General features: G+C 50.9%; 1 protein-coding gene across 9 annotated transcripts in view; it reads left to right on the forward strand.

Annotated features, from left to right (window-relative positions):
• ANKRD6 (ankyrin repeat domain 6) overlaps positions 1–15168 on the forward strand; it is a 197444-nt gene that overhangs the window by 117874 nt on the left and 64402 nt on the right. For 4 of the 9 annotated variants that reach the window (XM_055136193.1, XM_055136198.1, XM_055136200.1 and 1 more), the window contains exons 1-2: positions 6698–6973; positions 12092–12341. In XM_055136193.1, coding sequence (XP_054992168.1) covers positions 12222–12341 — 120 coding nt within the window. In that variant the 5' untranslated portion in view covers positions 6698–6973; positions 12092–12221. Of the gene's footprint in view, positions 1–6697; positions 6974–12091; positions 12342–15168 lie in introns of those variants that run through there. The other 5 variants (XM_055136194.1, XM_055136196.1, XM_055136197.1 and 2 more) reach the window with 2 other exon arrangements.

A 15168-nucleotide genomic window follows, 5' to 3' on the forward strand; every position in this document is an offset into this window, starting at 1 on the left:
GTGCTGAGAAGGACCCAGGGACCTTGTTCGTTCAAGGGCAGCCACTGGGAACTCTCAAAACCAGGGGAAGGTGTAAGAGTTGCCAGGTCAATCTGGAGATCCAACTGGAAGATTTATCTCCCCGCTGCCTTGAAGCATGTGCCTTAGTATTTCCTGAGTGTGCCAGGACTCTGCTGAGTGCCTGCCGTCTCCTGCTACAGCAAAGCCTTTCGGCTACCCTGGAAAGTCCACAGCTGCCATTCTTCTGCCATTTTCTGGTTTTGCAGGGCTTTGAGGGCCCAGGAAGTGATTCCCCCAGCTGCTCAGGGTCATGCAGCGCATCCTGAGTGGAGTAGTTAAATCCATTCTCTTCTCCCCTTTCTTCTGACCACACCTGCCTTGGCCAGCCTGGGGTATGAACTGAGATGACGGATCAGTGTTTGTAGACTTCTGCAAACAGAGGAGTGGGGAGAGTTGACAGGGAACCAACGTTTCTGGACCAGTATCAGTGCTCTTTTGCAGGGAGAGGAACGCGCAAGTGATAGCTCCCCGACATCCCGCTGAGAGTTGACACTTTAGAGAGTTATTGGAGGGCCATGTGTAGTACATTGGGTCAGGAGCTTGCCTTGACCTCGGCTGACCTGGGTTTGATCCCCAGAACCCCATATGGTACCCCCCAAGCCTCACCAGGAATGGTCCCTGAGCAAAGACTCGGGAGTAATCCCTGAGCGCTGCTGGGTGTGCTCCAAAACCCAAAATATAAGCCAAAGTCCCAAAATAAAGTTATTGGAGAAAGCCTTGTGGGATGGGGGTTGAGGGTGCGGCTGGGGAAGGAGGAATCACTGGTCTCATTGTACGTTCTAGAATTTCCACTATCAAATGGACATGACATTAAATGCTTCAGTGGCAGAGCTGCAGAATAAAACAGGAGCTGTGAAATGACTACTGGGACAGTAGGCTTGAGAGCTACCCTTTCTGGAGCTTTGTGGAATAGCCATTGCTAAGCAGAGGAGATCTGTGTGTAGCGGGGGGAGTTTTTGGCCACTGGCTGGGAGATAGCCTCTGTGCCCCCACGAACGTACAGCAGGAACCTGTGCTGAGAAAGAAAGTGTGAGTGCAAACCGTACTTGACGTTTACTTCTGAGTAGACAGCTTGTGTTCATCCCAGACTTCCCTTTGCCATATCTGGGACTGTGTGTGCAGTGTCAGAATCAGATGTCTAACGCCTGGTTGGCAGACCAACTCTGTCTGTTGTCTTTTGTGTGTGTGGCATGATGCAGACTTGGAAGCCGCAGGCCCGAAGTGGCTCCCTTCCAGCGCGGTGGGCTTCTCTGTGGGTGGGAGTGCTGAGGACCTCAGCTCGGGGTGGCCTCCAGATGGAAAGAGCCCCGGGGCCGGGCTCTCCACCCTCCCTGGGCATTCTCTGCTGCCTCTCAGCGCTGCCAGCTGCTTCCCCTCCCCACTACCTCCTCCTTCCCTGCCCCTCCCCCAACTTTATTTAGACACTGAGGTTTACAGAGTAGTTCATAAACAGTTGTTTGGGGGCATTCATTGTTCTAGCGCCATCTCACCAGCAATGTGACCTTCCCTCCCTCAAGGTCCCCAGCCAGCCTGCCCCCTCCGCAGGCACACTGTCATTTCTTTGAGATTGCTTGTTACAAGATGGTAACTGGAATCATCCAAAGAGAGTTTGGAAAAAGAAAATGTGTGGGAATTGCTCTAGATTATCCTTAAGGAAAGAGTAAAGGACATTGTGCGGGAGTTTAGAGTCCACAGAACACTCACTCACTCACTGTACTCAGTGGCACGGATGCTGCTTTACAAAGCCACTTACACGTTGTGATGAAGTGACAGTGAAATTCTGGCCCTTCTCCACGAGGTATGAGTTTGTGTGATTCAGTTTTGGTTTCCAAACTGTTCCTCAGCACAGAGTTAGGAGTAAGCCCTGAGCATCGCTGGGTATGACCCAAACACACACACACACACACACACACACACACACACACACACACACACACACACAATTAAGCCCTATCTGGTGGTGCCTCGGGGGATACTCCTGACTTAGTGCTTGGGGATTTTGTGGTATGGAGGACCTCACAGGCATAGCTTATGTTTCAGCCTATTGGGCAACTGCCTCAATCCCAGAGACTTTGAGTGACTTTTAAATTTAATTCCATTTTATTTGGTTGTTTTTGTAGTTGTTATTTTGCTATTCCTGACTCTGCTCTCTTCTTACTGTGGGTGGTGAGGATTGAACCCACAACAAAGCACGCCCTTGAATTATCGGGCTCTCTCTCCAGCTCTTGGAAAAGGTGTCTTGTGATTATAAGTGTCCCAGTAATTGATAAAAAGTGTCACTGCACATTCATTAGGACCGGTATTTGAGTCACTCTCTGTGACTGACGTAACAAACTACCACAAACTAAGGTGCCTTAAAACAGTAGAGACTAGGCCAGAGCAATAGCACAGTGGATAAGGCACTTGTCTTGCATGTGACCGACCCAGGTTTGATCTCCAAAAGCCCATTTCATCCCCTGACCCAGCCAGGAGTGATCCCTAACTGCAGAGACAGGAGTAATCCATGAGCACCGCTGGGTGTGACCTGCAAATAAACAAACAAACCAAAACTAGTAGAGATTGGGGCTGGAGCCAGCGTGGGAAGTAAAGCATTTGTATTGTTTGTGTCACATGGCCTGTTACCCAGTTAAAATCCCTGGCATGGCATATGATCCCTGCAAGCATCACCAGGAGTCACTCCTGAGCACATAGCCAGGAATAGCACTTGAGCACCACTGTGACCCAAAAATCTCCACTGTCCCCCCCCCCCAAAAAAAAGAAATAGATTCCCACATGTTCTGTGAGCAGGCCCATGTATGGGTAGGGGTATGTGGCTCTCTGAAGGCCCTGAGAGTCCTCCTGCCTCTGTCCTCCACAGCTGTGGGCTTGCTGCTCTAGGCTTTCTCAGTTCAAAGGCCTTCCTTAAAGGTACACTTCTCCCACAAGAATATATGAAACTGAGCCAGAGCAGTAGTACAGAGGGTAGGGCATTTGCCTTGCATGGGGCTGACCCGAGCTTGATCCCCGACATCCCATATGGTTTCCAAGCCTGCCAGGAGTAAGCCCTGAGAACTGCTGGGTATGGCCCAAAAACAAACAAAGAAGTTAAAGAGGGAGAGAAGAAAAGTGCCTGACGTACTTTTTTTGAGTCATAGAGACAGGCTGGGGGAAGGGCATGGTGACAGGAGGGTAACTGGGTCTTTGGTGGTGGGAAATGTACACTGGTGAAGGGATGGGTGTTGGATCATTGTATGACTGAAACCTGATCATGAACAGCTTCATAACTGTATCTCAGGGTGACTCAATTAAAAAATTAAAATTTAAAAAAATATTATCTTTATACTAAATTCTATACTTGTAAGACTTACCTATTTTATGTCAATTTTTAAAATGAATTAGCACAGAATTATTCATAATATTAAATTTTGTTGTATTTACCTCTTATATAATATAGAAGATTGTTTTTGAAAAAAAACTGAAAGCTGGCATAAGAATATATGGGACTGCTTTGCATTTCCTCTCAGGGCCCTTAACAAAAGCCTATCTTTGTTATACACATTAATCCTCCCTAATTCTAGGGTTTAGGAGTCATACATATCCTTTTAAGGGACATTACTTAGCTCACAACAGCAGAATATCAATGGTGTCAGCACAGGGGAAAGTGGAACGTAAGAATAAGACCTTGCACATTGGATCTGAACTGGCTGGATGAGCAGAGATGTTTTCAGCGAGCATCTGGGTCCCGGGCCATCTGTCAGGCTGGGCATTTTCGGGGAAGTTGTTGAGAGCGACAAGCCCTGCCCCTGTGCTGAAGAGGCTCGGGTGTGAGGATAACCCTAAAGAATTGCAGTCAGGCGATTCTCAAAAAGTTAGATATTGAGCTCCCATTTGACTCAGCAATACCACTGCTGGGAATATATCCCAGAGAAGCAAAAAAGTATAGTCGAAATGACATCTGCACTTATATGTTCATCGCAGCACTGTTTACAATAGCCAGAATCTGGAAAAAACCCGAGTGCCCTAGAACAGATGACTAGTTGAAGAAACTTTGGTACATCTATACAATGGAATACTATGCAGCTGTTAGAAAAAAGGAGATCATGAATTTTGCATATAAGTGGATCGGCATGGAAAGTATCATGCTGAGTGAAATGAGTCAGAAAGAGAGAGACAGACATAGAAAGATTGCACTCATCTGTGGTATATAGAATAACAGAGTAGGAGACTAACACCCAAGAATAGTAGAAATAAGTACCAGGAGGTTGACTTCATGGTTTGGAGGCTGGCCTCACATTCTGGGGAGAGGGCAACTCAAAGAAGGGATCACCAAGTATAATGCAGTCAGAGGCCATGCTGGGGAAGGGTGATGCGGGCTCAATGTAGGCTATAGACTGAACACAGTGGCCACTCAACACTTTTATTGCAAACCACAACAGCTAATTAGAGAGAGAGAACAGAAGGGAATGCCCTGCCACAGTGGCAGGGTGGGGTGGGGGGAGATGGGATTGGGAGGGTAGGAGGGATGCTGGGTTTACTGGTGGTGGAGAATGGGCACTGGTGAAGGGATGGGTTCTCGAACTTTGTATGAGGGAAACATGAGCACAAAAATGTGTAAATCTGTAACTGTACCCTCACGGTGATTCACTAATTATAAATAAATAATTTTTTTAAAAAAGAAAGTTCATATGCCAAAGAACTACATGAACGGCTTTGTAATGCTCTAACTAGATAAATAAAAATTTAAAATATATATATATATATTCCAAAGTCAAAAAAAAAAAAAGAATTGCAGTCAGGGCCAGAGTGGTAGTACTACAGAAAAGGCACTTGCCTTTCATGTGACCGACCCAGGTTTGGTTCCTGGCACCACATATGGTCCCCAAGCCTGCCAGGAGTGATCCCTGAGTGCAGAGCCTGGAGTGAATCCTGAGTACCATCATGTGTGTGAGGCTCTCCTCCTCCTCTCCCCCAAGAAATCCAGCCCCATGCAATTTACTTCCATCTTACCTTGATTTGCTGAGTCTGCAATGCTGGGAAGCCTCTGGGTTACTGTATAGCTCTCTGGAGTGAGCCCCATGCACCATGCATAGCCCCCTGGAGGAAACCCCATGCTTTGTGCACAGCCACCTAAAAGGAGCCCTATGCACCCTGCATAGCCCCCTTGTAAGAGCCCCATGCATTGTGAGCAGCCCCAGGCACTGTGCACAGCCCCCTGAAGGGAGCCCCATGCACTGTGCACAGCCCACTGGAGAGCCCTAGGCACTGTGCAAAGCCCCCTGGAGAGAGCCCCATGCACGGTGCACAACCCACTGGATTGAGCCCCAGGTATTGTGCACAGCCCCCTGGAAGGAGCTTCATGCATTGCTCACAGCCCCCTGGATCAAGCCTGTGCACAGACCCCTAGAGCAAGCCCATGTACTGGTGTATACAGCTCAGCAGGCAAAGGAATGTGCAGGCTTGCCCCAGGGGTCTGTGTAAAGTGCTGGCTTGCTCTGCCCATCATTTGGTCGGGTAGCATGTGGGGGAGCAGGAGGGATGCAATCACTGCCATCCTGTCCTTCTTCCTCAAGGGCATTGTGTGGAAGGACCCTGTTGTGGAAATCACAGTCTCTGGAGGAGCTGTCCCATGGTTCTGGGGAAGGAAACCACCTTTTTACCGGGAAGCTTTCACTTCACATTCTTCTCTCCTTTGGGGTTTGGTTGAGGCTGGTGGGTAGGTGTTGAGTTTCTTCCAAATTAGGAATATTTTCCCTCATACCCATTAAACTCCTAGAGGAGATCGTGATAACTGGGTATCGCTCACTTTAGGATAAACTAATGCAAGCAATGACTGTGAGGCAGCTGGCAATTTCAATCTCTGTCGTGCCCCTGGATGTTCTGCCCTTGATTTGCTCTGGAGCAAAGAGGTCCTCAGTTTAGGGCATTCAACAGAATCACTTGCCTGCCTCCAAGGATCAATGGTTTCTGATTTTAAAATCGGTGTGGCTGTTGGATCCAGGCCAAATCAAAATCTTCCTCCTGGGGGTGGAGAGATAATGCAAAGGTGCATTATCATTGCAGCCTGGTCTGAATCCCAGCAGGAAGGACGGTCTCCTGAGCACCACCGGGTGTGACCCCACCAACCTAGAATCAAAACACAGCCCCTCCACCTCTTCTCTTAGCTCACTCCCCAGGGGAAAGTCTGCTTTCTGAAGCTTCAACAAGTGGTCTGGAGCACCCGCTGTGATATGAGGGGCCCTTGGCACCCTCAAAACAGCCTTGCTTCCTCTTCTCCCCTCCACCTTCCCTGCAGACTATTTGGGTGTCTGGGGAAGATAAATCCTGGTGACGATGGTTGCGAAGGCTGCTGGCCAGCCCCTGCCTCTCGCCTGTCTCCTCTGGTGGCCTGACTGGGGCTCTGCCAGGAGGGACTGTGTCTGTCTCTCGGCGCTCACAGACAGCGACTCTTTAACTGTCACCCTCAGGGCAGTGCCTTCCAGACCTTCATGCTCCCTTCCTTATCAGCACAACCATTCCCCGTTGTTGTTTTTTTTTTTTTTGCTTCCCCCCCACCCCCGCTGGCGCCAACTTCAGTTCTGAGCATCCTTTGGAGACATTCTGCCCCTCTGTGGCCGATTTCTGCCTTCAGCGTTCCAAGTCAGCTACCATAGCAGGGACAGCAGGGGAAACCCCAGACTTTCCCCAACTGGGAAGAGCCGACCCACCGGGAGGCCACTAAACACAGCGAGCTGAATGGAGGGCTTGGTCAGCTGTGAGATGTGACCCGGCCAGCAAGAGGCGCGGTGGCAGCAGCAGGCAGCGTTATAGCGAGCAGCACCGGCACGGCGCTGGCGCGGAGAGTGGTGGTCTGAGGAAGCTGATCGCTGTTCCTGAATTAACTGCACTTACTCGGACATAGAACATGAAGTAGAAGGGGAAGACAGCCCCCCCAGATGTGAGTACGGTCTCTTTTCCACACAGGGGGGGGAGCAAGGCGAGTTGTTGAAACTGATGGTGCATGGGCGCCTGTGGACAGCGGGGGGGGGTCGGGGGGGAGGCGGGCAGTGGCGTGTGTATGATGCCTAGCCTGCACTTTTATTTGCAGGTCTCTTCTAGAATGCTTTAGCCGGTCAGGAGACTGAACATTTTGGGTTTGAGTGGTTTTTTTTTTTATTAGTTTGTTTGTTTTTGGTTTGGGGCCATACCTGGTGGTACTCAGGGCTTACTCCTGGCTCTGAGCTCAGGGATCACTCCTGGTGGGCTTGGGGGGGCTGTATGAGGTACGAGGGATAGAATCCAAGTGGGTTGCATGCAAGGCAAGAATCCTACTTGCTGTACTATCTCTCTGGCTCCTGTTTTGGGGTGTTTGTACCTGGCAAATTTGTGTGAAATATCCGAGCAAACAGCTAAAGCAAACCTTATAGATTTTGGTCTATAAATAAAATAGTCAGCCTTCAAGAGACCGAGCAGCAAGGTGACTGACAGATATCCGTGATGAGAGATAGAATAATGGCACGCTGAATGGAGCTGAATCTCTTTCTGGACCCAGGGCTCTCTTGCCTTTTTTTCTGAGTGTGCATTTGCTTCTTTTCTGCTTTGAGAACTGGCAGCAATGTTTGCATGTAAATTCTCCGGAGTGCTGTAGAAGTGAGCCTTGTGGCAAAGACACTTGATTGTTAGGCTTGGGCCCAAGAAATTCCTCACTGTCAGCACTGGGGAGGGGGTCTACTTGCAAGAGGCTCAGATTTAATGAGGAACCGGGTCCCCAACAGGTTGCAAGTGAAGTTTAAATCAGATTGAAGACTATTCATCATCTCCCCTTTCCCCTACATCCATTCAGTGCTGGGTTGGGGGGGAGGGCGCGGGGGTTCTAGGCCTCCTCGTAGCTCCCTGCTATCCCCCTCTGCCTGGCCTGATTTGTCAGATCAGAAGCATCCGTGGAGAAGCCCAGTGCCCCTTATCCAAAGGGAAGGGGATCCTTACTCTGGATGGAAGATAAGGATGCAAGTATATAGGACAGGAGGAGGAAGAGGCCAGGCTGGCCTCGCACCCCTGCCCAAGGGAAGGTGGGCCTGGATGCAACAGAAAGGAAGCTGACAAGACCACAGACTAGTTTCTGCTCCCTTCCCTCCTGCCCTGTGAGAGGGTTCAGCCACAGCAGAATGGCCCTAGCTAAGAAGCTCAAAATGGAGCATTCACAGAGATGCTGAAGCACCCCTGGGCCTGGTGCTAGCAGTCGACAAGGAGCAGGAGATTGCGCTGGGATTCTGGTACAAATTTTGCAAACAGTTTTTGTTTGTTTGTGGGATTGGTCACGCCCTGCGGTGCTCAGGCCTTATTCCCAGCTCTGCACTCAAGGATCACTCCAGGTGGTACAGGGGAAGCTGGGGCTCTGGTGTGGATCTTTCAGTTTTTGTTTGTGTGATTATTTTGGGTCTGGGCCACACCCTGCAGTGCTCAGACTTTACCCCTAGCTCTGCACTCAAGGGATCACTCCTGGTGGTTCCGAAGGGGGCCAGATGGGGTGCCAGGGATCAAACCCAGGTTGGCCACCTGCAAGGCAAATGCCTTATTCTCTGTACTATCAGTCCAGCCCCACAAGCAGTTTTCTCTGTCACTCTGAGGACACAGCGTCCCCAGTCCTGTGAGCTGCTTCTCCTGCAGGCTGCCCTCTGCCTCAGGCCCGCTGCGCATTGTCCTTAGAGCAGAGCGGGATGTCTGGGAACAGGGCACCCTTAAGTAGATGTGGCCCAAAAAACACACACAAAGAAAAAGCATTGCAGCTTGACCACTCTCCTACCACACAACTACAATATCTTCCTCTCTTGGAACAAAAGGGATTAATGATGTGTGTTGGGCTTGCGGAGGCAGTTATGTAAATAAGGCCGGCTCCCTCCTTCACAGCCTTGGTGAAAGTTGACTTGGGGTCTCAGTCCCTGTCTGAGAGGCTGAGTTTGCTGCATAAAAGCAAGGGGGGGAAGACAAGAGACAGATTACTGGCTGGCCGTGAGGAGGGGAGGGCAGTGGCTGTCAGGGTTCCACAGCCTGGTGACTCAGGAATCTGTTGCTGGGGTGGCAGATAGAACTGCTGGTGTGGCCTCAGCTGTGGGGCTGTGCTGATGCTGCCACAGGCGCTTGCCAGCCTCCCAGCAGCTCTTTTTTTTTTTACCCAGAGGAGGTAAAACTGTTAGTGGGACAGCTGTTCCTGAGAAAGACTGAAACTTGAGATCTTCTAAAGCCCTTGCTGGAAAGGTCTGAGAATGGTGTGTGTGTGTGTGTGTGTGTGTGTGTGTGTGTGTGTCTCTGTGTGTGTGTGTGTGTGTGTGTGTGCAGGAAAGGTCTGAGAATGGGTGTGTGTGTGGTGTGTGTGTACGTGCATGCTGGAAATGTTGTGTATCTCTGTGGCTGTGCATGTCTCTGTGTGCGCGTTGCTGGGAATGGGGTTTGTATATGTGTTTATGTATGCATGTCTGTGTTTGTGCGTGTGCTGAGAGTACCATTTGTGTGTGTTGGGAATGGTGTGTGTGTGTGTGTGTTGCAGGGTTAGGTGAGTACACCAGGACTTAAGCTTGAGATCATCTAAAGCCCCTGCAGGAAAGGTCTGAGAATGGTGTGTGTGTGTGTGTGTGTGTGTGTGTGTGTGTGTGTGCGCACACGTGCATGCTGGAAATGTTGTGTATCTCTGCATGTATCTGTGTGCGTTGCTCGAAATGGGATGTGTTTATGTGTTTATGTATGCATATCTATGTTTGTGCACACGCTGAGAGTGCCATTTGTGTGTGTTGGGAATGGAGTGTGTGTGTGTGTGTGTGTGTGTGTGTGTGTGTGTGTGTTGCAGGTTAGGTGAGTACACCAAGTTAATGTGTGGATGAAGAGGAATGTGGTTGAGGAGGAAGATCCCGGAGGAAGCCACCGCTAATACTCTGTTTTGCTGCCCCTGGGCCTGCAGTCTGATGCACGACTGAAGTCAGGATCCGGATCCGAAGGGGCGTGTAATTGGTGTGAAGGTACTGCAGATTAGCAGAATAAAGAGACAGTGTAGCCTGTGTTTATAAAACAAGCCAGTTCCAAACAGCCGGGCTGTCTGGGGAGCAGAAAGCCCCCATCTCAGTCTTTCACAGCCACCTGGGAATTTCCAAAAGCATTTCCTGCTCCACTGCTCCCTGTTGTGAGGCTCAACTAGACACTTTCCTTCCTTGGCTCACTTTTCTCAGCAGGGATTTCTGGCCTTGGCTCACGGAGGAGACCTCTGCTTTGAAGCCTCTGACCCCAGGGTTCCCTGAGCTAAGAGGGTCCCCCCTCCCCAGAGCTGAGCCTTTCCTTCTCTCTCCTCCCTCCTCTCTCCTCCCTCCCTCTTTCTGCTCCCTCCCTCTCTTTCCTCCCTCCCTCCCTCTTCTCCCTCCCTCTCTCTTCTCCCTCTTTCTCTCTCTTCTCTGCCTCTCCTCCCTCCTTCTCTCTCATCCCTCCCTCTCTCTTCTCCCTCCCTCCTCTCTTCTCCCTCCTTCTCTCTCCTCCCTCCTTCTCACTTCTCCCTCTCTCCCTCTTCTCCCTCCTTCTCTCCTCCCTCCAGGCACCACACCTGCACTATGGATGTGGTGGGGGGAGGGAGGAAGGAAATCAGAACATTTACAGGTTGGGGTGAGGAAGGGGGTGAAATAACCTTTCTAAAGTCATGCTATGTGCATGTATCCACTGTTTTCACATAGAAAGTCGGCGCCGGATCCCACCACACACTAAGTGTATTTCAGGTGAATGTTTAATCCTCCCTGGGTGTGGGTGAATGTCCTGCTCAGGGGCATTAATTAGGCTTTGGCACATTCAGAACCTTTTCCAGGCAGCGACTGATCTTCCTTAATCTTCACTTATTTATCTGGGTATCTGTGGTGGGGGAGTGTATACCTCCAGAGGTACTCAGTTACTCCCAGTACAGTGCTCCAGGGCCACTCCTGGTGACTCTTGGGGGGACCATGCAGTGCTGGGGGTTGAATGTGGGGCCCCTGTGTGCAAAGCTTGTGCTCCAGCCCTTTGAGCCATCCCGAATGTGCAGGGCTGGAGAGATAGTCCAGTGGGTTGGGGACTTGCCTTGCACACTGCCGACCCAAGTTCGATCCCTAGCGTCCTGTATGGTCTCTGAAGCCCTCCAGGTGTGAACCCTGAGCACAGAGCCAGGAGTAAGTCCTGAGCACTATTAGTCGTGATTTTTTTTTAATATGTCTGAGGGTCTGGGATGAAGAATGGTGTCCCTGTGGCTTACCTTTTCCTTCCATTGTGTATATTGAAGAAGTACCTTTGAAACACAGAGACGCTCGCCTCTTCGCAGGAGCAGAGCCAACCCAGAAATATTCCTCTTCCTGCCCGACACTGCTTCGCCTTTGAAACAGTCCCCGGAGCCTTGGGTTTGGTGCGAGAGTGCCTCCCGCTCCCGGGAACAGTGACTCTTCAGAGCTCTGTTCCTTGGAGGGTGGGAAGAAGAGTTTCTGGAAGTTCTCTCCACCTCGTTCCCCGCAGCCCCTGCTGCTCTGGGACTTTGTGCCGCTGATTTGTGCGGGTGAGCAGGGATGCAGCCCCCTTGCCTCCCCAAGCACGGACACCCGTCCACACGCGAGAGTTTGCAGCGTCTGTGGCTCCAGAGGCATCCTGGGCTCTGGAGACAGCCCGAGCCAGGGCCCAGCGCTCCTCTTGCAGAATCAGGAGCTGCAGTGGAGGCTGGAGAAGCCCCACTCAGCAAGGTCTGAGCTGCACCCCCCTGGCTGGCTAGGACGTTCTAGGGAGCAGGACCGAGACCAGGACACAGCAGGTCTGGAGTCCGGGCAATGTTTAGGGACCTGGCTTCCCGTGCAGACCGCCCAGCTCTGACACCCTGCTGCGTGTCCCCAAGGAGCAGAGAGGCAAGGGAGCTGGCCCAGGTGGCTGCCTTCCCCCTGCCAGTCTGGGGGCTCGGCTGCCCCCAGTGTGTCTCTTCTCTGTCTCTCTACGGGAGCAGCTGCAGGATGTCCTGATACAGTGGGGAGAGGTGTGGTCTGTCCAGTGCTTGGGGCAGTGCTGACGGCAGCTTTTTGTCTTGCATCCTTAGGTCTGGAAGGTGCCAGAGCCGCCGGGCCTCTTCCGATGACCCAGAGCAGCTGTCCAGCGGGTGCCGGGCTGGCCAGTGGCGTCCTAAGCCGCAGGGACCGTCCGCTGCTTTCGCACAAACCTCCTAATTCATGAGCCAGCAGGATGAGGTCGCCGCGCTTTCAGAACGCCTTCTCATAGCTGCGTACAAAGGCCAAGCAGAGAATGTGGTTCAGCTCATCAACAAGGGCGCCAAGGTAGCGGTTACCAAGGTAACGAGAGAGGGGGGAATGCTGGAGCCGTTCCTTGGAGGGGGAGAAAGGCTATCTTTTCTTCCTTGTCCACAAAAATGTGCTCCAGTTGTAGCTTTCAAACAACAGTCTTCCCCTCCCGCTACAGTAATGGAGGTTTGGATGGAAGGAAGGAGGGTTAAAAATCCTTTCATGGACGCCTGGAGAGGGAGCTGGAGAGATAGCACGATGGGTAGGATGCTCACCCAGGTTTCATTCCCAGCATCCTATATGGTCCCCTGAACACAGCCACAAGTAATTCCTGAGTGCAGGTCCAATTAACCCTGAACATTGCAGGGTTAACAAAGCCAAACCAAAAAAGTCCTTTCATTTCGGGTCCAGGGAGATAGTTCAGTGGCTTAGGCACTTGCTTTGCACCCAGCTGACTGGGAGGTATCACTGATAGTCCCCCAACAGCTAGCCTGGGAGTGAGCCCTGAGATAAGAAGCCCTGAGCAGGGCTGGAGTGATAGTACAGTGGGTAGAGCATTTGCCTTGCACGCGACCGACCCAGGTTCGATTCCCAGCATCCCATATGGTCCCCCAAGCACCACCAGGAGTGATTCCTGAGTGCAGAGCCAGGATTCAGCCCTGAGTATCGCCAAGTGTGACCCCCCCCCCAAAAAAAAAGAAGCCCTGAGCATAGCTAGTTGTGGTCCAAAAACAAAACTAAAAAGCTTTCATTTCTATCTTTTAACAAGAAACTTGTTAATTAGCCTTTGGCAGTCAATAAAATTATAGTTTGGTGTTTCCTCAACGACTTCTTTAACTGAATGGAATGGGGCAGGCAGGGGTGGGAAGAGGCACAAAACCCTAATGGCCCAAGCACCTTCGTGATGATCCCTGAGACACCCCTGCTAGGGAGGAGGACCAGCTTGAGCACGGGGCAGCCCCCGGCCATGCTCAGCATCGTGCTCCCATCCGTGGGCCACCAAGCTGACAGCTGAGCCATACACCTGCAGGCTGGGCTCTTCTGGGCCCGTCTGAGAGCACTTTTGTCTGAGAGCATTGCTTACCCTCATTGGCAGATAACACTGGGGTAGAAGAGAGAACACAGTGGCCAGAGGCCAGTGCTATGGACAAGACACTAAAGAAAAGGCTGAGGGAGCAGGCTGGGCAAAACCAGGTGGCAGCCTGGCAGAGTGGCGCTGAAAGTGAAGGCTGAGGCGCCGGCGGTGAATGCTTATGGAGCTCCCCCGGGTGCTCCCTGCGCTTGGTCATCCTCCAGGAGTCTTTTCTCACCTCCATTTTAGAGATGAGGAAATTGAGGCCCCGTTTAGTAACTCGCTCTGGGTTTTGTCAAGTGGCACATCTGCATCCTCAGAATCTAGCTGCAGGGCTGTGGGGAAGGGGGAATGTCCCTGTCAGGTACAACTCTGAGCCTCTGAATTGCTGACTACCTGTAACTAAGGTCAGCCAGCTCATATCTTCCTTCCTTCCTTCCTTCCTTCCTTCCTTCCTTCCTTCCTTCCTTCCTTCCTTCCTTCCTTCCTTCCTTCCTTCCTTCCTTCCTTCCTTCCTTCCTTCCTTCCTTCCTTCCTTCCTTCTGCTCAGGGGTGCTTCTGAGGGTGCTTGGGTGTTAGGGCTGGACCCAGACCTGCCTGCAGAGCAGGTACTCAGCCTTTTGAGTCCTGTCCTCGATCATTTTTTATTTTATTTAAATTTTTTTAATTGATATACACAGTTACAGTGATATACACAGTTACTAGGTCGTTCATGATTGGGTTTCAGTCATGTAATGTTCCAACATGTCTCCTTTCACCAGTGTACATTTCCCACCACCAATCTCCCCAGTTTCCCTCCTGCAACCCCCCACCCCACCCCATTCACTTTATTTTTGATAGCTTTATTACCCAAGTAATGCAAGCATAGAGGCACTTTAAAAGAGTAGGTGTGAGGCTGGAGCGATAGTACAGCAAGTAGGGCATTTGCCTTGCACCCAGCCAACCTGGGTTTAGTCCCACCATCCCATATGGTCCCCCAGTACCACCAGGAGTGATCCCTGAGTGTAGAATCAGGAATAAATTCTGAGCACAGCCAAGTGTGGCCCAAAAACCAATCAATAAATAAATTGGCATAAGCAAGGAAAAGTGCATGTTTTGCTGGGATAAAACCCCAAGTTCAAAGGCGGAATGTCCTTGGGCTTGGGCTGGGCCTAGAAGTGTGAAGTATGCCTCCTGCACCCAGAGAGTGTGAACTCTGAGCTGGGTCATGACATGGCCTCCCAGCACCGTCTACCCTAGCACTGCTGGTCCCCAAGACCTGCACTACCCTCTGGCCTCAGGGCAGGCCTGAGAACCTCTGGGTGTGACCCTTATTAAAATATATAGGACTTAGCTACTGAAATACTAAAATATAGAAATCCAAAACTTCGCGGCCGCTATTGTGGCCACACAACCTCATATCTCTTCATTCTCAGCAATGGAAAACAAATTATCAAATGCTTCCTTTCCAGCAGGTCCGACTTTGAGGGGGGAAACTCCAAACAATAATAGTGAGTTTTTCATTGAAATATTGAATATAGTCAAAGTAAAGAGAAAGTAAAGTGAAATTTATCAACTACACAGGCAGGGTGGGGGGTTGGGGAGCTGGGGGTGGGGGGGAGGTTTACTGTGGTTCTTGGTGGTGGAATATGTGCACTGGTGAAGGGATGGGTGTTCGAGCATCGTGTAACTGAGACTTAAGCCTGAAAGCTTTGTAACTTTCCACATGGTGATTCAATAAAAAAAAAAAAAGGAAAAAATATATAGGGCGATAGGCATTTGCCTTGCGTGCAGCCTACCTGGGTTTAATTCCCAGCATTCCATATG

This window comes from Sorex araneus, chromosome 4, assembly GCF_027595985.1.
Source record: "Sorex araneus isolate mSorAra2 chromosome 4, mSorAra2.pri, whole genome shotgun sequence".
NCBI classification, from domain to species: domain Eukaryota; kingdom Metazoa; phylum Chordata; class Mammalia; order Eulipotyphla; family Soricidae; genus Sorex; species Sorex araneus.